Source organism: Scyliorhinus torazame, chromosome 4 (assembly GCF_047496885.1).
Source record: "Scyliorhinus torazame isolate Kashiwa2021f chromosome 4, sScyTor2.1, whole genome shotgun sequence".
NCBI classification, from domain to species: Eukaryota; Metazoa; Chordata; class Chondrichthyes; order Carcharhiniformes; family Scyliorhinidae; genus Scyliorhinus; species Scyliorhinus torazame.
The window spans coordinates 150026837-150052676 of record NC_092710.1 but is presented as its reverse complement, the minus strand read 5'-3'; the positions used below and the strand labels follow the sequence as shown (position 1 = coordinate 150052676).

Here is a 25840-nt window from a genome sequence, read left to right as displayed (position 1 = left end):
CTCAATGCAAAGGCCGGTCGCGGGCGGCACTCTCAATGCAAAGGCCGGTCGCGGGCGGCACTCTCAATGCAAAGGCCGGTCGCGGGCGGCACTCTCAATGCAAAGGTCGGTCGCGGGCGGCACTCTCAATGCAAAGGCCGGTCGCGGGCGGCACTCTCAATGCAAAGGCCGGTCGCGGGCGGCACTCTCAATGCAAAGGCCGGTCGCGGGCGGCACTCTCAATGCAAAGGCCGGTCGCGGGCGGCACTCTCAATGCAAAGGCCGGTCGCGGGCGGCACTCTCAATGCAAAGGCCGGTCGCGGGCGGCACTCTCAATGCAAAGGCCGGTCGCGGGCGGCACTCTCAATGCAAAGGCCGGTCGCGGGCGGCACTCTCAATGCAAAGGCCGGTCGCGGGCGGCACTCTCAATGCAAAGGCCGGTCGCGGGCGGCACTCTCAACGCAAAGGCCGGTCGCGGGCGGCACTCTCAACGCAAAGGCCGGTCGCGGGCGGCACTCTCAACTCAAAGGCCGGTCGCGGGCGGCACTCTCAACTCAAAGGCCGGTCGCGGGCGGCACTCTCAACTCAAAGGCCGGTCGCGGGCGGCACTCTCAAATCAAAGGCCGGTCGCGGGCGGCACTCTCAAATCAAAGGCCGGTCGCGGGCGGCACTCTCAAATCAAAAGCCGGACGCGGGTGGCATTCTCAATTCAAAGGCCGGTCGCTGGCGGCACTCTCAACTCAAAGGCCGGTCGCGGGCGGCACTCTCAACTCAAAGGCCGGTCGCGGGCGGCACTCTCAAATCAAAAGCCGGACGCGGGTGGCATTCTCAATTCAAAGGCCGGTCGCGGGCGGCACTCTCAACTCAAAGGCCGGTCGCGGGCGGCACTCTCAACTCAAAGGCCGGTCGCGGGCGGCACTCTCAAATCAAAAGCCGGACGCGGGTGGCATTCTCAATTCAAAGGCCGGTCGCTGGCGGCACTCTCAATTCAAAGGCCGGCACTCTCAATTCAAAGGCCGGTCGCGGCCGGCACTCTCAATTCAAAGGCCGGTCACGGGCGGCACTCTCAATTCAAAGGCCGGTCGCGGCCGGCATTCTCAATTTAAAATCCGGTCGCTGGCAGCATTCTCAATTCAAAGGCCGGTCGCGGGCGGTGTTCTCAATTTAAAATCCGGTCTCTGGCAGCGTTCTCAATTCAAAGGCCGGTCACGGGCGGCGTTCTCAATTTAAAATCCGGTCTCTGGCAGCGTTCTCAATTTAAAGGCCTGTCGCGGGCCCCATTCTCAATTTAAATGCCGGCGCCAGCGGCATTCGCTTTCAATTTAAAAGCCTGTTGCGGCCGTTGGGTGCTTTTCCCGTGATCTGGAATGCCACCACCAATCACTCTGCGACCCTCCCGACACCTACCCAGCGGATCGCGACCAGCAGTTTGAAAAACCGGAGTCTGTGGTTAAACAGTTCCTTAATGTAGCATAGGTGCTCGTCCCACTTCTGGCTGAACACCACAAAGTCATTACTGTATGCGACACAGTGACTCCATCCTCAAATCACTGTCTTTGATCAGTTGTGGGGGTGTTCTTCCTCCCGAATGCCTTAACTTTGGATTGATAAAGATAACGGGGCATCATGTTGCTTCCCTGGTGCTAGGTCAAGGATGTCTCGGAGCGGGTACATGACATTCTGGAGGGGGAGGGTGAACAGCGAGTGGTCGTGGTACACATCGGTACAAACAACATAGGTTAAAAAAAGGGATGAGGTCCTAAAGGCAGAATACAGGGAGCTAGGAAGGAAGTTAAGAAATCGGACCTCAAAGGTAGTGATCTCAGGATTACTACCGGTGCCACGTGCTTGTCAGAGTAGAAAGACAGGATATATAGGATGAATACGTGGCTGAAGAGATGGTGTCATGGGGAGGGTTTCAGATTCCTGGGGCATTGGGACCGGTTCTGGGGGAAGTGGGGCCTGTACAAACTGGACAGGTTACACCTGGGCAGGACTGGAACTGATGTCCTAGGGGGGGTGCTATTTGCTAGAGCGGTTGGGGAGGGTTTAAACTAAAATGCCAGGGGACGGGGAACCTACGCAAGGAGTCAGAGAAAGAGAGAGCAAGGATAAAAGCAAAAGGTAGAAAAGTGAATAAGAAAAGTGACAGGTGGAGAAACCAAGGACAAAATTCAAACAGGGCAGTAGAGAAATATTGGGAGTAAGACAAGCATTGTGAAAAAGGCAAACTTAAAGGTCTGTGCCTTAATGCACGGAGCATTTGCAATAAAGTGGATGAACTAATCGTGCAGATAGATATAAATGGGTATGATATAATTGGGATTATGGAGACATGGCTGCAGGGTAACAGGGATGGGAACGGAATGTCCCAGGGTTCTCAGTATTTAGGAAGGACAAAGAAAAGGTGGTGGCGTGGCACTGCTGGTTAAAGAGGAAATGAACACAATAGTGAGAAAGGATATTAGCTCTGACAATGTGGAATCTGTATGGCTAGGGTTGAGAAATACCAAGGGACAAAAAGCATTAGTGGGTGTCATATATAGACCCCGAAACTGCACTGGTGAGGTTGGGAATGGCATTAAATAAGAAATTAGTGATGCATGTAATCAGGGAATATCGGTAATCATGGGTGATTTTAATCTTCACATAGATTGGGCAAATCAAATTAGCCACAATGCCGTAGAGGAGGAATTCCTGGCGTGTATACGGGGTGGTGTTCTTGCCCAATATGTGGAGGAACCAACTAGAGAGCAGGCCATCTTAGACTGGGTACTGTGTAATGAGAAGGGAATTATTGCCAATCTGGCTGTACGAGACCCCTTGGGGATGAGCGACAATAACATGATAGAATTTTTTATCAAGGTGGAGAGTGAAGTAGTTGATTCGGAGACCAGGGTGCTGAATCTTAATAAAGGGAACTATGAGGATATGAGGCATGAGTTGGCCTTGATAGATTGGGGAGAGTTACTTAAAGGGATGACAGTGGATTGACAATGGCAAACATTCAAGGAATGCATGGAGGAACTACAGCAACTGTTCATTCCTGTCTGGCACAGAAGCAAAGGGGGTAATAGGGCCAATCCATGGCTTACAAAGGAAATTAGAAATAGTATCCAAGGAAGAAGCATACAGATTGGCCAAGAAAAATAATAGGTCTGAGGATTGGGAGTAGTTTAGAATTCAGCAAAGGACGAAGGGATTGATTAAGAAGGGGAAATTACAGTACGAAAGGAAGCTTGCAGGGAACATAAAGACTGCCACAAAGAGTTTCTACAGATAGGTGAAGAGAAAGAGATTGGTAAAGAGAAATGTAGGCCCACTGCAGACAGAAACAGGGGAATGCATAACAAGGGTCAAAGAAATGGCTGAGCAATTAACTACATACTTTGGTTCTGTCTTCACAAATTAGGACACAAATCAGATCCCAGAAATGTTGGAGAATGAAAGGTTTAGTGAGAGGGAAGAACTGAGGGAGATCAACATTACAAGAGAAATGGTGGTGGGAAAACTGATGGGATTGAAGGCAGATAAATCCCCAGGGCCCGAGAATCTGCATCCCAGAGTGCTTAAGGTGGCGGCTCTGGAAATAGTGGAAGCATTGGTGATCATCTTCCGGGATTCTATAGACTCTGGAACTGCCCCTGCAGATTGGAGGGTAGCTCACATCACTCCGATATTCAAAAAGGGAGGTAGAGAGTAAGCAAGGAATTATAGACCAGTAAGCCTAACATCGTGGGGAAAATGCTTCAATCCATTATCAAGGATTTTATAGCGGAACATTTAGAAAGCAGTGGACAGATTAGTCAGAGTCAGCATGGGATTATGAAGGGAAAATCATGCTTGACAAATCTGTTGGAATTCTTTGAAGAGGTAACCAGTACAGTCGACAAGGGGAGCCAGTCTATGTGGTATATTTGGACTTTCAGAAAGCGTCGCATAAGAGACTATTGTGCAAAATTAAAGCGCATGGGATTGGGGGAAATGTATTGAGGTGGATAGAAAACTGGTTGGCAGAGAGGAAACAAAGAGTAGTGATTAATGGGTCATTTTCAAATTGGAAGGCAGTAACCAGTGGGGTACCACAGGGATTGGTGCTGGGACCCCAGCTATTCACAATATATATTAATGATTTGGATGAGGGATCAAAATGTAACATCTCAAAGTTTGCAGATGATACCAAATTAGGTGGGAGGATGAATTGTGACAAGGATGCAGGGATCCTACAGCAAGATCTGGACAGGTTGGGCGAGTGGGCAAACCAATGGCAGATGCAGTATAACTTGGATACGTGTGAGGTTATTCATTTTGGAAGCAAAAACAGGAAGGCAGATTACTACCTGAATGGTTGTAAATTGGGAGAGGGGAGTGTGCAGTGGGACCTGGGTGTCCTTGTGCACCATTTGCTGAAGGTAAGCATGCAGGTGCAGCAGGCGGTAAAGGAGGCTAATGGTATGTTGGACTTCATTGCAAGAGTTTTGAGTATAGAAGCAGGGATGTGCTGCTATAATTGTACAGTGCCTTGGTGAGGCCACACTTGGGAGTATTGTGTGCAGTTTTGGTGTCCGTCTCGAAGGAAGGATGTTCTTACTCTCAAGGGAGTGCAGCGAAGGTTTACCAGACTGATTCCAGGGATGGCGGGACTCATATGAGGAGAGATTGACGAGGTTGGGATTGTTCTCCCTGGAGTTCAGAAGAATGAGAGGGGATCTCTTCGAGACTTATAAAATTCTAGCAGGACAAGACAGGGTGGATGCAGGGAAGATGTTACCAATGATAGGTGTGTCCAGAACCAGGGGTTGCAGCCTGAGGATTCAGGGGAAACCATTTTGGACAGAGATAAGGAGACACTTCTTCACACAAAGAGTGGTGAGCCTGTGGAATTCATTACCACAGGAAGTAGTTGATGCTAAAACTTTGAATATATTCAAAAGGCGGCTGGATATAGCACTTGGGGAGAATGGGATCAAAGGCTATGGGGAGAAAGCAGGATTAGGCTATTGAGTTGGGTGATCAGCCATGATCGTGATGAATGGCGGAGCAGGCTTGAAGGGCCAAAAGGCCTCCTACTGCTCCTATCCTATGTATCTATGTATCACAAAAATAGCGATGCCTTTACCTTCCCAGAGGTACTTTCCCATTGGCCTTTAGCAACAGTAAGTGGGTGATGAATTGTGACCATCCAATGCTTTCAATGCCATCTTCCAAAAGTGGAAGACGAAACAAGCTCCCTGTAGTCCACGCGCAATCTCTGGGTTCTATCCGGTTTGGGCACCATGATTATTGGGGAGCTCCAAGCACTGGAACTCAATTCAATGTCAGTCCTGAGCATGTACACAATTTCTTCTGTATTTGCAATAACTTAGCTGGATGTTGCTTGATTAGAACCATGTCTCCCACATCTATGGTATGCACTGTTAACCCCATTCTACCTAGTTTATCCCCACCAAAACATTTATAGGGCTGCAGGTTACTGTCAGTTCGCTCCAGCTCTTATCTGGGGAACTAGTGGATTAAATATTCCAGTGCTTCCCCAGTGTCTAACTGAAATACAGGGAAGTCACTGTCAGAATTTGACCCCTCATCTTCACCCTGCTTCCTTTCTAACAGGACCTCCTGCTTGCACCTATCTGGGATGCATACCAGATAGTTTTCCTCCCTTACTTTCCTGTCAATGTACCAAAGGCTCACTGAATCTAGCTTTCAGGGGTGCGGCTTTTTGACGAACGAGAATTTTTCATATTTTAGCGTTCGCATTTAGTATTTTTGATGTCATTACAAAGGGAGAGAATCATTGATTACTGCAGGGGCAATGTAACCTTTTGTAACAAGACACAAAAATGTGTTGTGCTTTTGGATTGCAGGTGGCATGGCTAATGGGGGGGGGGGGGGGGGGGGGGGGGGGGGGAGGTTTGATAGTTGCTCCTGGAACAGCAAGCTGGACAGACATGGCTCAATTTGGTTCTAAAGAAATCTCACTAAATGGCTCTACACCAAAATAAGCAAGAAATGCCCTGGCTGAGGTTGCTTAATTTTATCTATGAATGGTATTCAAGATATGTTGGTTTGCTTAATTGGAAAATAATATCTATATTTTATAGAGGCAGGGTTAGAAAGTAAGAAGGATGTTATAACTGTTAAATGTAAGCAATGTTTTTGCTGCTAATGTGTTTAAATTAAAGTTTGTCTTACAATAAAAGATTCCTTCTGGTCAGTGTCATCACTCTTGTGGTTCAGTAACACTTCCTCACAATTTTCAAAAAAATACTTGGGTTCTCATCTGTAATCCCACAACAAATTGGGATTCTTGTTCTTGGACTCATAAGGCCTGACACAATTGACACACACACTCTCTCCGGTTATAAAACTCGAATCTGGCCTGGCTTTTACACCCGATGGGATGTCTTTAAATGAGTTACTTTTGAGTCATTCTGTTGTAATTCAATCAACCTCTTCGAGTTGAATACGTTTGCCTCATTCTCTGCATCGGTCTCATTGTCATTCAGCTGGATCAGATGTGATCTCACTGGTCTCACCTTGAGCTCACACCTTCTCCCTCTTTTGTCCTAGCTTTTTAAAAACAATTTCCAATTAAGGAGCAATTTAGCGCGGTCAATCCACCTACCCTGCACATCTTTGGGTTGTGGGGATGAGACCTACGCAGAATGTGCAAACTCCACACGACAGTGACCCAGGGCCGAGATCGAACCCTGTCCCCCTGCACTGTGAGACAGCAGTGCTAAACATTGTGCCACCATACCACTCTCCTTTTGTCCTAGCTTATGAGCCTCTGATTGCATCATCATGCAATCCAGAAATATTCCAAGGAGGTCTGTTTGTAATTTCTCTGAAGTAGGATTCTTCATCGACTGATCGACTATAGCAGGCATCACTACCATCTGGGATCCTGTGATATCATTCCCTAGAATGAATGGAGTACCTGCAATGGGCAAGGTTTCTACGACGCCGACCACTACTTCTCCTGTCTTCAAGCTACTCTGTAAGCTTATTCCAAAAGAATTTCTTTCCTTTCTCTGAAAATGCTGCTAATTAGCACCGTTTTTAATATCCCTTTTGGACAAATGTCTTTTATCCCACAACATTAGAAATTGACTCACACCCATATCTCTTTTTTTTAAATAAATTTAGAGTACCCAATTAATTTCTTCCAATTAAGGGACAATTTAGCATGGCCAATCCACCTAGCCTGCACATCTTTGGGTTGTGGGGACAAAATCCACGCAAACACGGAGAGAATGTGCGAACTCTACATGGACAGTGACCCAGAGCCGGGATCGAACCTGGGACCTCAGCACGGTGAGGCAGCAGTGCTAACCATTGCGCCACCGTGCTGCCCCCGCACCCATATCTCATAATATTTTAATATCTTTTCCCCTTTGATCCTGTCCGCATGGAAATATTTTACCCTGGCACACAAGTTCTTTAAACATGTCCACCACCTGCTGGTCATTCTGCCCCTGTGCAAGTTGTGCACACATGTTCCCTCCTATTTTCTGCTCCATTACACGGTATAGAAATCACACCTGCTTCTCCTGTTCGCCAACCTCTAATTTCATATTTCCAGTTTGAAGATTTGTAATACCCTGTGACTGACCGTTTAATCTCCTGCATAGTGATTTGGTATAGCCCAGTATATTACAATGTAAACATTTGACCTTTTTCATATCTCTCACCCCTTCAACAGATTGTTGTATTTTGAGATGAGACCTCCTTTGGGTTTACGACTACACCTTCTCTGGTTGACCTGTCCTCTCCTGCACCTTCCCAATTTTTAACTTTCTCTGGTTTAAAATTGAGACTAAAGGGCCGTGGTCTATGAACCAGCTCAAACCTGTCCGCAAGCTCTGCATCTTTTCTGGCAGTTCTAACGTTCTGTTCCTAGGCATGAGTTCTAATCATTGTAGGCAACAAATCTTTAATTTCCTCCAACAAAATAATTTCTCTATGGGCTTCAGGTTTTTTAAGGCCCTTCCCCACCTATCAAAATGACTTAGCTCAACCCTTTCGAATTCAAGACAAATCTGTTCAGCCTGTTTCCTTGCAGCTCTAAATTTCTGTCTGCATACCTCCAGTACTAGCTCATGTGCGCATAATATAACTTTCTTCACTGCCTCAGTTTCCAGACCATTCCTCTGATAATGACGCAAAGATTTCACTAGCCCTTTCCACAAGTTCAGCCTGTAAGGATAGGATCCAACAATCTTGTGGCAATCTCTTCTGTTTAGCTATTTTCTCAAAAACACAAAAAAATGTTTCAGCACCTTTCATCAAATTTTGTTTCTATATATCTTCTACATATCGGAACATCTACCCACTAGGTTCCCTCCTAGAACTACCTTCAGCTGTCTGATCCAACCTTTCGAAGTTGGAAATCGCTTTCCTCCCACTCGACTTTTTCCGTTTCCCTTTTAAAATCCCTCTCTTGACCCCGATGAAACGCTCTCTCCCTCTCTTTTTCCTGCATCTCTAACTTCTTAATTTCTATATCTTTGTCATTAAAGTTTCACTAATTCAAAATCCTAACTTCACAAAATTTTTGGGTCTGGCTAACCCCTCTTACATATTTAAATGTATTGCTAGGCTTTCAATTATTTCAGCCTCCTTAGTTCCTGTAGATAAGACTACTTCCAATCTGACAATTCCATTAATTTAGTTTTGAGAACACTTTTCAAACTTGCTATGGTTACATTGCCTATGTCCAGATAAAACAGAGCTAGATCAAGAGCCATTTTCTGCAGCCATCTTATTTAATACGACACGTTTTTTTCTTTTTTTTTAAAAATTCCATTAAGGGGCAATTTAGCATGGCCAATCCACCTATCCTGCACATATTTGGGTTGTGGGGAGAGACTCACACAGACACAGGAGAATGTGCAAACTTCACATGGACAGTGATCTGGGGCCAGGATCGAATCCGGGTGCTCAGCGCCGTGAGGCAGTAGAGCTAACTTATGCTTTACTTCTGGGCAGCACGGTAGCAAAGTGGGGAATGTAACGACAGTGGGAAAAAGTGGAACCAAGTAAGAATGTGTTCCGGGGCTGCATGATGGCACAGTGGTTATAATAATAATAATCTTTATTGTCACAAGTAGGCTTACATTAACACTGCAATGAAGTTACTGTGAAAAGCCCCTACTCGCCACATTCCGGCTGTTCGGGTACACCAGAATGTCCAAATTACCTAACAGCACATCTTTCAGGACTTGTGGGAGGAAACCAGAGTACCCGGAGGAAACCCACTGCAGACACGGGGAGAACGTGCAGACTCCGCACAGACAGTGACCCAAACCAGGAATCGAACCAGGGACCCTGACGCTGTGAAGCAACAGTGCTACCCACTGTGCTCTAAAGCATTCACACGCATCCTAGAGTGCAGCCAGAATTGGGCACAATATTACAGTTCTAACAAAACTAGTGTTGTATAAAGCCTCATCATAATGTTCTTGCTTTTTTATTTTACGCTTCTTTGAAAGCCAGGATCCCATAGATTTATTTAACCACTTGCTTAACAACTGCCATCTTCCAACAATTTTGCATATATATATATAACCCCTGGTCTCTGCTCGTGCACCCTCTTTGGAATTGTGCCCTTTAATTTACACTCTTTCCATTAAAATGTACCACTTCATTCTTCTCTGCCTTAAATCATCTGCCATATATTCACCCATTCCAGCAGCCAATCTATATCCTCTGAGAAGTCTATTACTATTCTCCTCAGTTTACAATACTTCCAAGTTTTGTGCCCTCTGCAAATTAATTGTAGAAAAGCAGCAGAACCAACGACTCAATATCCTCCAGTCCAAAGAATTAGCATTCACATCTTAAACAGGACGTAGGTATCATTGGCTACATTAGCATTTATTGCTCATCCCTAATTGTCCATGAGAAGGTGGTGGTGAGCTGCCTATTGAACTGCTGCAATCCTGGTGTAGATACACCCATTGACTGCTGTTAGGGAGGGAGTTCCAGATTTTGACTCGGTGTCAATGAAGGAACACCAATATATTTCCAAGTCAGGATGGCGAATAACTTGGAGAACTTCCAGGTGGTGGTGTTTCCATGCATTTGCTGCTCTTGTCCCCAACCTAGATGATAGTGGGTCGTGGGGTTTGGAAGGTGTTTCCTGTCGCTCTGCCAACTTTCTCTTTTATTCCATGGGCTTCAATTTTGCTGTTAAGTTCATTATGTTACATTTTACCAAACGGCTTCTGGAAGTCCAATTGCAGCACAACAACTACAATACATCACATCAAACATCTCACCTCTTCAACAAACTCAATCTTGTTTGTTGAACATGACTTGCTTTTAATAAGTTCATGCAGACCTTCCTTAATTAGTCCATATATTTTGTCCCATATTAACATTTCTAAAAGCATTCCCACTACCAAAGTCAAACCGACTGGCATAATCGTAGAATCATAAAATTAACAGTCCAGGAGGCCATTCAGCCCAACGGGTCTGCACTGGCCCTTGGAAAGAGCACCCCACCTAAGCACACACCTCCACCCTATCCCCGTAAGCCAGTAACCTCACCCAACCTTTTGTTTGGAGACTAAGGGCAATTTAGCATGGCCAATTCACCTAACCTGCACATCTTTGGACATGCGAAAAAACTGGTGTACCCGGAGGAAACCCATGCAGACAGGGGGAGAACGTGCAGATTCCACACAGACAGTGACCAAAGCCGGGAAACAAACCTGGTACCCTGGAGCTGTGAAGCAACTATGCTAAGTCTGGCCTCAATAAAAGTCGAGATGGATTTGCAGGTACAGCATTAGTTATTTTATTTGGCTTGCAAGCCTGATTCATTTCACAGAGGCATAAGACACATCCAGTCTCCTACACCCCGGAAAGCGAATGAACAAAGAGATCTCTGCAAATCAATTCAAATGGTATCAAGTTTCACATACACGATTCCCATAGGTCATCCTATACCCCTCCTGACCTGGTCATACATTCTGATTGGCTCACTTCCAATCCCTTCCTCTGGCCCCTATTACCCAGCATCCTTTTCTCCTCCTTTGGTGGACACACCTCCTCCTTGCTTTGCCATGCGGTCTGAAATCCTTTGTCTGTGAACTCACCAGAATGAGACTGGCCTATCTCTACATTACAGTAACTAATATCTCTAAAGTAACTATTTTATATCACATTCGTCATTCCCTCCTTTTATCATTCCATGATAACCGAACTATCCAATCCATAGCTACGGTCCCTCATCTAAAAAGATCCGTCACAGCATTTCCAATTCCTGGCGTAGCCCCCCTTCATCTGCTGCACCCTCATGGATTTTGACAGCTAAGATTTTAGGGGCATTGATCTGTTCCAGTGTACCCCGCATTCTACCCATCACACATTTAAGGATGGCTGGGCCCACAAAGATGCATCCAATAGCCACTGCTAAATACATGGCCATATTTATCAACCAGTCCTTCCAACCTCCAAATCCCCAGTTACCCCAAGAGCCAGGATCCTGCATTCCGTCCAGGTGATCCCGTATGTGTTCCATAAATTTAGTGATGTTAGCGGTTAAGTCTTGAACTCCCATGATACACTTGCCCTGTACTATGGCGCATACCCCACCCTCACGGGCCAGAAGATAGTCAAGAGCATACCGGTTCTGCATTGCAAACAACCGCAGCTGAGACAATTCCTTGGTTATTGCCCCGAGGGCTCCCAAGGTTTCATTTCCCAAGATGATAAGGCCACAAATAAAATAATTCCTATCGCTGACAGCCAAGGAACCCCCACACCTCACAGTGTCAAGACGCTCTGAATTCCCCACCGGGCTGAGGGGCCCCGGTTGGGTGCGAGAACCTGAGGTTTTTTCCAGTTCTCGCAGAATTCAGCTGAGACTGCCCGGCATGCTAACTGACTATGCAGCATCCACGCCGAAGGGCAGGGGACTGTGGTAGGGACTAGAGTCCCAATAGCAATTTGGCGGGGAAATGGGGGTGACAAAACATTGGTCGCTGTGCCATTAAATAAAAAGTAGTATCCTTGCTCCGTGTGCAGGCTAGCATCACAATCAGTATATCGGTTGCGTAAGGATCCCCCAGTAGCCCAGTTTATCCAGCTTTGGAACGCCCATTCGGGCCGCCGAGCAATGCGGAGAGCCCTAGTGCCAACAGTGATATGAGAAACATTCGCCCAGCCACAAAGGAGCTGTGGGCCGGCGTTCAATAGAACGCCTGTGGTGTTGTAACAAACGCATTGGCCAGACGCCTGGGTGATATGACACCTCCTGTCCGTACAGGTGGGGAACAGACATGTTATATTTGTTTCCACCTCTACCAGCAAACAGCCGTATCCTTCACTGCTGAAACAATTCTCGTACGACCGGGAATCCCTATTGGGAGCGAAGTGGCTAGGTATGTACGCCCGCCACCGTTGCAGCCTATCATACTGTGAGTGGGGATTATCCCGAGGAAGGGGAAGGCAAATAACCGGTGGTGCTGAACCCGGATCGTAAGGAAGAGTGACTTGCTCGGGCGGTGGCTCGGAACGCTGACAATGAACCACCGTTTGGGGAGTGCCCCAAAGCGGTGAAACAGAAAATAACCTAGACACCGCTGCGGGGTCCGGGTAGCAGACAACCCATCCGTGGCCATACAAGCGGTGGTAAATCTGGTAGAAGTGATTCATACTACCCAGGTTTTCCTCAGTTTGGCCTTTAACTAAATTAAGTGTATCTCCCGATAACCTACGTTCTAGCTGTACTTTCCTTCTCACACGCCCCGTCCTCTCTCTAGTCCCTCTCTCTCTCTCGCACAGCCTCTTCCTACGCTCTCCTGACGGTCTGATGTTACCTTTATCACACCAATCTTAACACATCCAAAATCAAATTTACATGTACTCCAAAAACAAGGCAATGTCCATATAACGTTCCCTTCCCATCGCCGGGACCGGTGCAATTGCTTCATGACTCCTGCATTCTCCTTAACTTTGACGACCTTCCATGAGTCGATACAATGTCCTCGTATATGGGGGCAGCGAAGAACATCACCTTTGCATAACTGAAATGTCCTTGTAGCTTGGTTGGGGTTACAAATGTAGATAATATTTCCCTATTCCATGTCCGTCGCCAATAACACTCCAAGCGAGGTGAGGCCGAATATCACACAGACGGTGCGTAGCCACCCCATCATGCTCCACACCTGTAAAATAGCACTGGGGAAGGGAGGCAGGTTAATCTGTCCAAGAAAATGAGGCCCGTTATCAGAACTCAACTGAGCTGGTATACTGTACCGCAGTATGATTTCCCGCATCAGAACTTTAACCACAGTAGCAGCTTTATTATCGGTAGTCGGATACGCCTCAACCCATCTGCTGAACCCATCCACAATGACCAAAACATATTTATAACATTGACACCTTTCCAACTCAATGTAATCCATTTGTAGCGTCTCAAAGGGACCACTGGGCAACGGGGTTTGCCCCATCCCTCAAGGGATACCTTTTCCGGTGTTATATTGCTGACAAATCAAACACCGATTACTGATACTCTGGGCCAACTGCTGCATTTTAGGGTGCCACCAAGTGTCCAGCAACAAATCACTAGTCCCCCGAGCCCCACAATGAGTTGCAAAGTGTACACATTCGATGACCCATAAAGCCAGTACATTTGACATACAAGTCTGATGTGCTGGCATGGTCCATAAAGAGGAAACAGAATCATATGTACAACCTAACCGTTTCCACATTTGTTTATCACTCTCAGGAGCGTCCTCCTGTAACCTTATGACGTCTTGGATGGTTGGCATTGACTTGTCAGAAGCAGACATATTTATAGTAGATCGTTTAGTCTGACTTAACATTTTAGGCACCATCTCTTGCTGAATTTGCGCGGCCGTCTGCGCTGCACAATCTGCTTGTTCATTACCAACGTCAACTGGGGTCTTGCCATTTGTGTGGGCAGTGCATTTAATGACGAAAATCTGCGCGGGCATAAGGAGGGCCTGCAGTAAGTCATTAACTAAATCCCGGTGGGATATTTGACCACACATAATCATGTCAGGTTGTTCTGACGAAATATCACTCAAATCGTCCCTTATTGTGGTAGTTTCCTGAATCAAGGCTAAACAGTCGTGGCCAGGTGCGTCTTCATGGACAGGGGGACCACTAAGAAAACAGGCTGGATTGATAGTGGTACAGTGTTTAAATGTCAGACGTGGATTGTTCAAAAGGTATATCTCATACCTATTCTGACGAGCTGAGGTAAGATGCTGAGTCTGCAGTTGCCTCAGTAGTGCGATGACCGAGTGGAAGCTATACACTAATATCCTGTTGGAGAGTGAGAGCATGTAACGGCATTGATTGAACGTAAATCCTGTACTAATCAGTACTGGTCTGGCTTGGCTGGTTTAGGCACAGCAAGTATGGGGGTGTTACATTCTGATTTGCAAGGGACCAAAATACCCTGTTGCAACAGCTCTCGGATTAATTTGTCCATAGACGGGGCTGCAGTAGAGTGTTAATCGTTTCAGGGACCTCAAAATATTTTATGGCAGTGCCGTCTGGCGTGACTTGAAGTGCGTACTCAGTTGGATCTGAATGATCCACTGCCCTCCTTACCATAGGCCCCAAATCCCTGGCATGGTACTGGTCGTGGACCTGACGTGTAATATGAGGGCTTACCGAAGCTGACTGTGGCCATAAATGTGGTGGTATTGTAACAAAATCGGCTGTACCTTCTTTTCCCGTGACTGTGGCTGTAACTTTGACTGGCCATTCGGTCCCAATTAATGGCCGGTATTTGTCCTCCAACTCCCTGTTTTGACGGTTCTGTCATAGGCCAGGGTAACGTGGTGCAGTGAATGTTCAATGTCTAACGTCCACCACTGGGGGTGATAGAAATATAGCACTGTTGTCTCATCCTCCATGATTGGACCGTTACCCCTTCGTCTCCGTACTCTAGCTGTAGCTGGAAGATACACAGTAAATCTCGGGCCAACAAATTACAGTCCAATCCAGTAGTCACTACAAACTGATGATCTACAGACTTATTCTCGTAAGTAACTGTCGCAGGTTCAGAAATAGGATACTCACAATGCATTTGTCCCTACATCCTTTTTGAGAAAGTGGGTACAATTTGCAATTCTCCAGTCCTCTGTCAGTACCTCCATATCTAAGGAGGTTTGGAAGATTATGACCAATCCCTCAAGAATTTCCATCCTTACTTCCTTCAGCACCCTCGGATGCATTCACTCCAAACCTGGTGACTCAAAAATCTTAAGTACAAATTTTAGCTCCTCTGGTACTATAATCATGTTCACAATGATTTTGGCAGCATTTTCTTGCTAAAGACGATTACAAAGTACCCATTTAGTAACTCAGCCATGACACAGCCTCATGCATAGATCACCTTTTTGGTAAAAGGCTCTTACTACCCTTTTACAATTTATATACCAATAGAAGAGTTTTGGAACACTTTTTATGTTAACAGTCAATCAATTATATCTCACTCTGCCTCCTAGATTCCCTTTTTTGCTTCCCTCTGAACTTTCTATATCAGCCGAAGTGTCACTTGTGACACACAACTTTTTTTACTTCATCTACTCTACATCTCGTCAGCCGTTGCTTTGGTTGCCCAACCATTCCCTCATTTATCTCAACATCCAACAATTCCTCCTTCTTCATGGTTTTGAAAAATGCTGATGTGGAAAACTGTTCTAAACGCAGTCCAGAAACTCTCACTTCTCTGTGCCCTTTACACTATAATTACCCTAATATAGGATGGGATAGTAGGAATCCCCCATCAGGACCTCCCCAGAACCAGTCCCAATGTCCCAGGAATGTGATGCCCTCCCTTCAACCACGCATTCATCTCCTCTAACCTCCTACTTATATATTTACGAGTACACAGCACTGGGAGTAATAAGATTACTACTTTTGAGGTTCTGCTTGTTCATTACTGTCCTAGCCCCCTATAATCTGCTTGAAAGGCATATTATACTTATATCAATGGAACTGAGAGGACAGATGCAGAGATAAAGTTATAAAACACAGGCCCTCTGTCTGGTCACCCCCAGCCCTCTCCAGAGTGCTGTACAACCACTCAGTGCCATTCTTGAAGCTGGCACTTGGAAGGTAACAGACCACCCCGAACTACAGAATCCCAATCTCTCTTTCCCAATATTCCTCCTGCTCCCCTATACAGATGAGCAACCCCTCCTCCACCGATGTGGTTGTGGTTCACTCCCCAGAGCCACCCCTCCTCCATGGACTTGGTTCAGGATGCACTGGAAAGGAAAACCGAAATCCAGGTTGCGGTCAGTGTGGCGGTAGCAAAAGCTCTGAAGACCATGCAGGTGGCCTTCTAGACAAGGCGGAGAGGCGATTGGAAGGCTAGGAAATCCCCATAAAGGAGCTAGAAAAGGCTTCAACAGACCAGAGTAATTGGAACCAGAGTAACCAGAGTAATTCCGACCTGGAAAAGGAAATATCAAAGTTGGTCACAACACAGGGAAGGCTGAGAGGAAAGATAGAGGATCAGGAGAACCGGCTGAGCGCCAGAAAATAGGGATTGTGGGCATGCCGGAGGCGATCGAAGGCAGGAAAGCCACAGACTATATGGCCCAAATGCTGGGCAATATGGTGGGAAGGGATAGGTTCCTCAACCCACCAGAAATAGACATAGCCCACCATTCACTTCATCCAAAACCCAAAGCTGGAGAACAACCGATGGCAAAAGTCACTAACGGGCATCAAGACCGGGAAAGAATCCTGCGCTGGGCAAGGCAAACAAAAAATTGTAACTGGGAAGGTCACTGGATCAAGATCTACCAGGACATTGAGGCTGACCTGGCCAAGCGCTGGGTAGAGTTCAACAGGGCAAAAGCAGCCCTGCACAAGAGTGGCGTAAAATCTGGGATGCTGTACCCGGCCAAACTCTGGGTCACATTCCAGGGCAGGGAGCACTTCTTCACGGCCCCTGCAGACGTGGACAAATTTGTCCTGGAAAAGGAGCTGGAGAAACGGCAGCAGGGACAGCGATAAAAAGACCATCCTAAGAGACTTTATTTACTAAATTAATCAACCAATTTGATGAACACTTTACAGGGGACTGCACTGCCTCGTTCTGAAGTGCAAAGGAGGAAAGGAAATGTGAGGGCAACAGAGCGTAGGAAAGGGTGAGGAGAATGGCAGGTAGGGAGAAGGGAGAGCAGGCGATGGGTGGATACATAACCAACCCCAGGAGGGGGGCCACCGCACTAGCGGGGAAGCTATATCCAGGAAGCACGAGGGAAAGAGGGGCTGCGGCACATCTTATGCAAGAGAGAGAGCACCTAGCAAAGGGGGGTATGCATCAGCAACAGGGGACGACTAGGGGATGAAGCAAAGGGAACATGGGGTGGGGGGTGGAGGGGGGGGGGGGGGGGGGAGAGAGAGAGAGAGAGAGAGAGAGAGAGAGAGAGAGAGAGAGAGAGAGAGAGAGAGAGAGAGAGAGAGAGAGAGAGAGAGAGAGAGAGAGAGAGAGAGAGAGAGAGAGAGACAGACAGTGCCATAGGAGGAAATATAGGAGCAAAGATAGTTAGACTGGCTACAACAGACCATACGTGGTGCCTTGGAACACAAGGGAAACCCCGGAAGGCAGGGGCTGACCCACATGTCCTACACACAGTTGGTGGCCTTATTGGGTGGTCCCTGGACAAAGGGAAACCCCGGAACGCAGGTGCCCAGCCTCATGGTGAGAATGTTGACTGTGGCTATCTTTATCAGCCCCCTAACAAAGAGAAACCTCAGAGTTCAAGGGTGCGTCCACCAGTTAAATATGGTTGATCCTGTAGGAGCAAGGGGACAAAAACTCCCCATCAGGATATTCACTTAGAATGTGGTGAAGAAGGCATTCGGCATGTTTGGTTTCATTGGTCAGAACATTGAATACAGAGGGCGGCATATGGCGCAGTGGTTAGCACTGGGACTGCAGCGATGAGGACCCGGGTTCGGCACCTGGCTCTGGGCCACTGTCCGTGTGAAGTTTGCATATTCTCCCCATGTCTGCGTGGGTTTCACCCCCACAACCCAAAGATGTGCAGGTTGGTGGATTGGCCATGCTAAATTGTCCCTTAATTAGAAAAAAAAATTAGATACTCTAAACTTTAAAAAAAAAACACTTGAGTACAGGAGTTGGATCGTCCTGTTGAAGTTGTACAAGACATTAGTATGGCCACACTTGAAAGTCTGCTCACCACATTATAGAAAGTATATTATTAAACTAGAAAAAGTACAGAGAAGATTTACTAGGATGCTACCAGGACTTGATGGTTTGAGTTATAAGGAGAAGCTGGATAGACAATACAAGAGTTTGGACGTCCTGTTGAAGTTGTACAAGACATTAGTACGGCCACACTTGGAAGTCTGCTCATCCTATTATAGAAAGGATATTATTAAACTAGAAAAAGTGCAGAAAAGATTCACTAGGATGCTACCGGGATTGATGGTTTGAGTTATAAGGAGAGGCTGGATAGACTGGGACTTTTCCCTGGAGCGTAGAAGGCTTAGGGGTGATCTTATAGAGATCTATAAAATAATGAGGGGCATAGATAAGATGGATCGTCAACATATTTACCCAAAGGTAGGGGAGTATAAGACTAGAGGGCATAGGTTTAAGGTGAGAGGGGAAGGATACAAAAGGGTCCAGAGGGGCAATTTTTTTCATACAGAGGGTGGGTGAGCGTCTGGAATGAGCTGCCTGAGGCAGTAGTAGAGGCGGGTACAATTTTGTCTTTTAAAAAGCATTTAAACAGTTATATGGGTAATATGGATATAGAGGGATATGGGCCAAACGTGGGCAATTGGAACTAACTTAGTGGTAAAAACTGGGTCGCATGGACAAGTTGGACCGAAGGGCCTGTTTCCATGCTGTAAACCTCTATGACTCTATAGTGCTAAACAACCTTTGCCCCAAAATCTAATTTTAAATTTGTAAAATGTTACAGTTCCCCATGATGAACATCAAGATCCACATTTGGATTGGGTTGGATTTTTTTATTGTCACGTGTACTGGGGTACAGTGAAAAGTATTGTTCTGCGTACAGTCCAGGCAGATCATTCCATACATGAAAAACAAACAAAGGGCAAACATAAATACACAATATAAATACATAGACACAGGCATTGGGTGAAGCATTAAGGAGTATAGTACTACTCAGTAGAGAAGATGTGTGAAGAGATCAGATCAGTTGTTTAGGAGTCTGGTAACAGCGTGGAAGAAGCGGTTTTTAATAATAATAATAATCTTTATTGTCACAAGTAGGCATACATTAACATTGTAATGAAGTTACTGTGAAAAGCCCCTCGTAGCCACATTCCAGCACTGTTCGGGTAGATGGAGGGAGAATTCAGAATGTCTAAATTACCTCACAGCATGTCTTTCAGGACTTGAGGGAGGAAACCGGAGCTACCGGAGGAAACCCACCCAGACACGGGGAGAACGTGCAGACTCCATACAGACAGTGAACCAAGCCGGGAATCGAACCTGGGCCCCTGCCACTGTGAAGCAACAGTGATACCCACTGTGCTGCCCATCTGTTTTTGAATCTGTTATTGCGTGTTCTCAGGCTTTTGTATCTCCTGCCCGATGGAAGAAATTGGAAGAGTGAATAAGCTGGGTGGGAGGGGTCTTTGATTATGCTACCCGCTTTCCCAAATCAGCGGGAGGTGTAGACACAGTCAATCGATGGGAGGCGGGTTCACATGATGGACTGGGCTGTGTTCACGACTCTCTGTAGTTTCTTACGGTCTTGGGCCGAGCTGTTGCCATACCAGGCTGTGATGCAGACAGATAGGATGCTTTCTATGGTCCATCTGTACAAGTTGGTAAGAGTCAATGTGGACATGCCGAATTTCCTTAGTTTCCTGAAAAAGTATAGGCGCTGTTGAGCTTTTTTGGTCGCAGCTTCAACGTGGGTGGACCAGGACAGATTGTTGATGATGTACACACCTAGGATTTTGAAGCTGTCAATCATCTCTACCTCGGCACCATTGATGCAGACAGGGGTGTGTATGATACTTTGCTTCCTGAAGTCAATGACCAACTCTTTAGTTTTGCTGACACGGAGGGAGAGATTGTTGTTGTTACACCATTCCAAAAGGTTCTCTATCTCCCTCCTATAATCTGACTCATCGTTGTTCGAGATCTGACCCACTATGGTCGTGATATCAGCAAACTTGTAGATGGAGTTGGAGCCACATTTTGCGACACAGTTGTGTGTGTATAGGGAGTACAGTAGGGGGCTAAGCACGCAGCCATGCGGGGCCCCGATATTGAAGATGTTCATGGAGGAGGTGCTGTTGTTTATCCTTAATGATTGTGGTCTTTATGATATTTTAGTGTCAAGCTTTATCCCACTTATTTCAGTATCGGTAAAATTTTAAATTTAAAAGTGAAGGACTTCAATGATATTAACTTCCTGGTTTGTTCTCATTGAAATATTCTAAATGTAATTGGTTGCTTAATGACATCACTGTCCTTGGATGCCCAGAAATCCACTTGACTTGGTATCAGATTTAAATTGATATCGGGAAAGGGGAAAATCTGCATCAGCGAGGTTACTAGATCTTTGTGGGTAACTATCGTCAAAGTAAGAATGGGGGGTTGTTGGGTTGCCGACCTTTTCTTAGCAGCAGAAAATTCACCAAAGTGCACTCAGGAATTGGGTGAAATTGGCTATCCCGTAGGAATTTTTACAAATAAAGGGGGGTATTTCAGATTTAATTTATTGCAGTTCCTTTATGAAAATGAAATGAAATGAAAATCGCTTATTGTCACAAATAGGCTTCAAATGAAGTTACTGTGAAAAGCCCCTAGTCGCCACATTCCAGCGCCTGTTCGGGGAGGCTGTTACAGGAATCGAACCGTGCTGCTAGCCTACCTTGGTCTGCTTTCAAAGCCAGCGATTTAACCCTGTGCTAAACAGATATTAATAAACTTAATTTAAAACTAAACACCAAGCCAAATATCCAAATCGAACAGTTCAAACTATTCAAAACACATTAAGACCCACTTTACAATTACTGAGAGGCTTGTACTTAGATCATAAAAATCTTCTACAATGTGTTCCTTTCAAGTGTGTTCCAAAATGTGGCAATAAAATTATAAATCTGTAACACTATATCCTGAGCCGCAACTTAAAACAATGTAATTTTACAAAAATTTATCTTCATTTTTCTACAATGTAGCAAAGAGCTGCTCCTTCAATTTTATGCTGTTAAAAATGGGCTTTGATAAAAAAAAACTGCCGCAATCTCTCCATTTATAAATACTAGTTAATATTAAACAAAGTGTGCATTGGTCAAAGTTCTCCTTTTTGTTTGTGCCATGTGACTGATTTCAACAACCACCCATCTCATTCCAAATAGAAAAACTCCTTATGGTATTTAGCTACTCTCTCTCTTGTTCACATTCCTAAATCCACAAACTTTGTTCCAATTCTAAATGTGTAACAGCTCACTAATATAATTATGTTCTATAAACACACTTTATATAAAATATTATATGAACTTCTAATGTGGAACATTGAAACATCAATTCGTAATAAAACTATGCCTGAGCAAATACTAACCTCTACCATTACAGTAAGCTATAAATAGCTATTCAAATACTAATGGATTATGCAGCCAAATCCACCCATTTATGATAGAATATTAATAGCATCAGAGTTATATCCTGTGTTTAAAAATTATAAACTGCACACTCAAAAATAGGCTAGCGCTGAAAGAAACCATTAGTCATAACCACATATGATTATTTATGTCAGTAACTGATACACAAACAAAAGAATCCCTATATTCCATAAAGTAAAATACTTGACAGCTGGTTATATTTATGGTGTAAAGAAATCCCTGTAGTCTTCAAAGGAGCATTTAATTAAAGGAATGTCATTTTAAATTATTTCCTAAAAAAAGAGAAGCCACAGAAATATATTTCCCTCAGCCACATTTTTAGTAGCTTGAAAAATAAATTGATCACAAAATGTCTCTATTTATCCATATTCTATAATTTTAAGAAACAAGCTAATTTATCACAATTCTTGCGCTAAAAAGTACATATTTCCGTTGAAATTCTCTTTGAACTATGCTAGTTATCCTGCGCTACATTTGCTATCGATGGCATTTTCAAAAAGATAGCAAAGAAAATAGACATATAATAACAAATAGCAACACTGTAGAGAATAATCCATTCACATGTCAAAGTGGCGCACAGAAAACCAATGGCTGGCAATGAATTTAATTTGCTAGTCATTGCACCCATTGATTTTTTTTTGCTGTACATGGGTTTTCCCGAATAACAATTGGCAACTCCAAGAATTAAAAAAAAAAATGAATCTGCTTAAGTTCCAGTGCATTGTAAAATAGAATAGACAAGGTTCCCTACTGAATGAAGCGGTCATTTTTATTTTCTAAAATGCAAGTTGATATGTTACAGGTAACCTCAAAAAAATTGGCTCATCTACAATAAGCAAATTCTTCAAAAGGATGCAAACATAGCACAAGATAATTCATGAAAAAAATACATTTACTTTAAATCAAAAATATTTTTGTACGAGATTAAAACTAAATTTGGCATACATTGACTTTACACAACACATGCAAACATACATATTTTTAATAGATATTTATTGCTCACAAAATGATTGTAATAAGCAAATTAATTTGTTTCAACCAAGCAGAATAGTCTGGTATTTGAATTTAATTCCATTAAATTCAATAGTTGCAAGACAGTGATTGTATGTTTGTAAACACAAGCAGACCGTTTTTTCCAAACTAAGCATAAATTGCGTCACCAATTTCTATTGAATGGTAGAACAACTCCTAAGACCGACATGTGCAAAGCTTAACTGCTTTCACGTCAAAATTGAATACTTCTGTTAATGGACAATGATTATGAGCATTTATGCATTTGAAGGGATTTCTTTAAATTAAACTTGTTTCATAGCTCGCAGAATCGCAAGGTATTTATAACATTTACATTCAACACAACAATCAAGACTGGAGTTGGGAAAGCGGATCTCATCAGACTAAATGCTGGAAAACGGGATCACATTATTTTATACACTTTTCCTGTAACATTTTAACTGCGCAGTCCAACAATATATGCAGATATAGCTTATTCCAACATATATATATATATGGTGCTAGTCATTCGTCACTTTCATTATATATATATATATTAATATTAGCAGGGCAGATATTTGTCTAAACAAAGGGCCAGTTTCATCCTGTCAGACGCTTTTGTTTTTGTGCCCATTAAAGGATGTGAAATTGTTTTCCCACCAAACCATAATCATACAACTAATTTAATAACCGATAACAACATATTAGCAAATAGACCCAAACCATGAAAATGAAATCTCCTTTCTTGGGAGGAATCGTTTCGTTCCTGAAATAATGCAAACGTTGAACTATTTTGAGAGATTTGCGCTTTTATTGTGAATGCAGCAAAAAAAATTTTTACGATTGCAAATGCACAACGTTGAGCGACACAACCCACGGCTGCAAAGAGTCAAATATACTGGTTTAATAAGGCATCGCAGCAGATATCTCTAAAGGAAAATACTGAGGCATTTTTTTGTAAACTGCACGGTTGGTTGCAAATCTCTCAAAAAAGTTTCATCTTAATCACTTTTAATAAAGGCGAGGTGGATGCCAAAACAATGTAGTGCATTGTCTCAAGCAAAGACAAAAAAAGCAATCTCGGTGGCTGGATTAATTAAAATAACTGAACTTGGGAGGTGGTGCAGACATCACCTCCATCCTTGTCCGATGGCCCATTTCCACGACATTGTTTTCCTATTAATGTTATCTCCCCCCCCTCCCTCCATAGGACTGCTCCATTACTTGCCCTCGGGTTCCCGACACAAACGCCAGTGTAACGTTGCCACGGAATCACAGTGGACTCCTCACACCGCCAGATCAGAGCTGGAAGGGGCGGACTCACTGAAACCCATCGGATGGGAAAGGGAGAGACACAAGCCGAACTGGCGGCCACCGTGGCGGGGAATGTTTGCAGCTCCTCAACCCGATCGCTCATGTGTTTGTTTAGGGAGGAGGGTTTGCACCTTACCTCCTCCAAGGCCGCCACCGTGTTCTTGCACTGACTCATTTTGGTGGTGAAGCTGGAGGCAGTTGGAGATTTGTAGTCCTCGTTCGTCTCGGTCACGAATTCCGACACTGAGATCTGGTCCGGCATCGTTAGCTCCCTCCTTTCGCTAGTGATAGGCCTAAAACTCCTTCCCTTCTCTGCGGCGGTGTTTGTTTTTTCACATGAGTAGTTTGTGTGTGCACAGAGACCGGGGCTGTGGTGAAAAGTTCAGCAGCAATTTACAACCGACGCGACTCCAGCGCTCGAGCTCACACTGCTCGGGAGGGAGGGGGGTCGGGGCTTCGGAGCGCGCAGGCGCCACTGCTCGCTCCGACTTGACCGTTCGCTCCGCCTCCAGACGCGCCTTCTTTTTTTTTCTCAATGAGGTCAAACGAAAAGCGAGGCGCAAGCGCAAGCAGGGGGTCACGTGTTGTCCTATGCTCGCGCGCGCGCGCGCACAAGCACACATCGACCGAAAAGTCAGGGTGGCGAGCGCGCGCACGCGCAAAACGTTTGATTTTTTTTTGGGGGGGGGGGGGGGGGGGGGTGCAGGGAGGGCGGCCAAACAATGAACCAGGAAGCGGCATTTCCGGCACTGAAATTGTATCGGGTTCAGGGAGGATTGCTGGTGTGTGCCGAGAAAATTAATTCATGTATTTTTGATTTATTGCGGAATGGGGCTGGTTTGCAATTATTTCCAATTCCAGCTGTACACAATGTTCAGAATCCCTGTGAGATGAAGTGACCAGGTCGTTCAGCTCTTGTTTTTATTCAGAGCTTTCTGTAAAATGTAGGATTCTTTTCGGCGCTAAAATCCGAAAGATTTTCTCGTCAATTGTAATTTTGTGTGAATCTAAGAAGTTTCAGTCGCTTAGTCATGGGTGACGAGATAGGTGAATTATTGGCAATCAGAACTGTTCACGCCCTCACTACTCATCCTTGGTGATGTTACCCACACACTGGTAGGAAGTTACCACACCTGGCTGTTGCACTTTAGCTAGCAAGTACTTATAAGGATGTATTCTGAGGTATCAATGAGCTCCTTAATCGCCTGGCCTGAAGCGCTTAACAATTTTGCTCGTCATTGAAACTGGTGGATAAATATATGATGCCAACTCGCACTGTGCATATACCACTGGCTTTAAATCAGCAGGTTGTGACATTAAGTTTTGAGCACGCAATCTGACGTTTAACTACAGTGCTGAAGGAGCGTTGCCTTGTCAGATACAGTAAGAAGTCTTACAACACCAGGTTAAAGTCCAACAGGTTTGTTTCGATGTCACTAGCTTTCGGAGCGCTGCTCCTTCCTCAGGTGAATGAAGAGGTATGTTCCAGAAACACATATATAGACAAATTCAAAGATGCCAAACACTGCTTAGAATGCGACCATTAGCAGGTGATTAAATCTTTACAGATCCAGAGATGGGGTAACCCCAGGTTAAAGAGGTGTGAATTGTATCAAGCCAGGACAGTTGGTAGGATTTTGCAGGCCAGATAGTGGGGGATGAATGTAATGCGACATGAATCCCAGGTCCCGGTTGAGGCCGCACTCATGTGTGCAGAACTGGTGTGTCCCGAAGCATGGTACATTAGCGAGACCATGCAGACGCTGCGACAACGAATGAACGGACATCGCGCAACAATCACCAGGCAGGAATGTTCCCTTCCAGTTGGGGAACACTTCAGCAGTCAAGGGCATTCAGCCTCTGATCTCCGGGTAAGCGTTCTCCAAGGCGGCCTTCAGGACGCGCGACA

General features: G+C 45.1%; 1 protein-coding gene across 1 annotated transcript in view; it reads right to left on the bottom strand.

The window, feature by feature from the left end:
* asap2a (ArfGAP with SH3 domain, ankyrin repeat and PH domain 2a) overlaps positions 1-24371 on the bottom strand; it is a 228661-nt gene extending 204290 nt beyond the window's left edge. The window contains exon 1 of the mRNA XM_072498751.1: positions 24068-24371. Coding sequence (XP_072354852.1) covers positions 24068-24193 — 126 coding nt within the window. The 5' untranslated portion in view covers positions 24194-24371. The remainder of the gene's footprint in view (positions 1-24067) is intronic.
* Positions 24372-25840: the final 1469 nt, after the last annotated feature.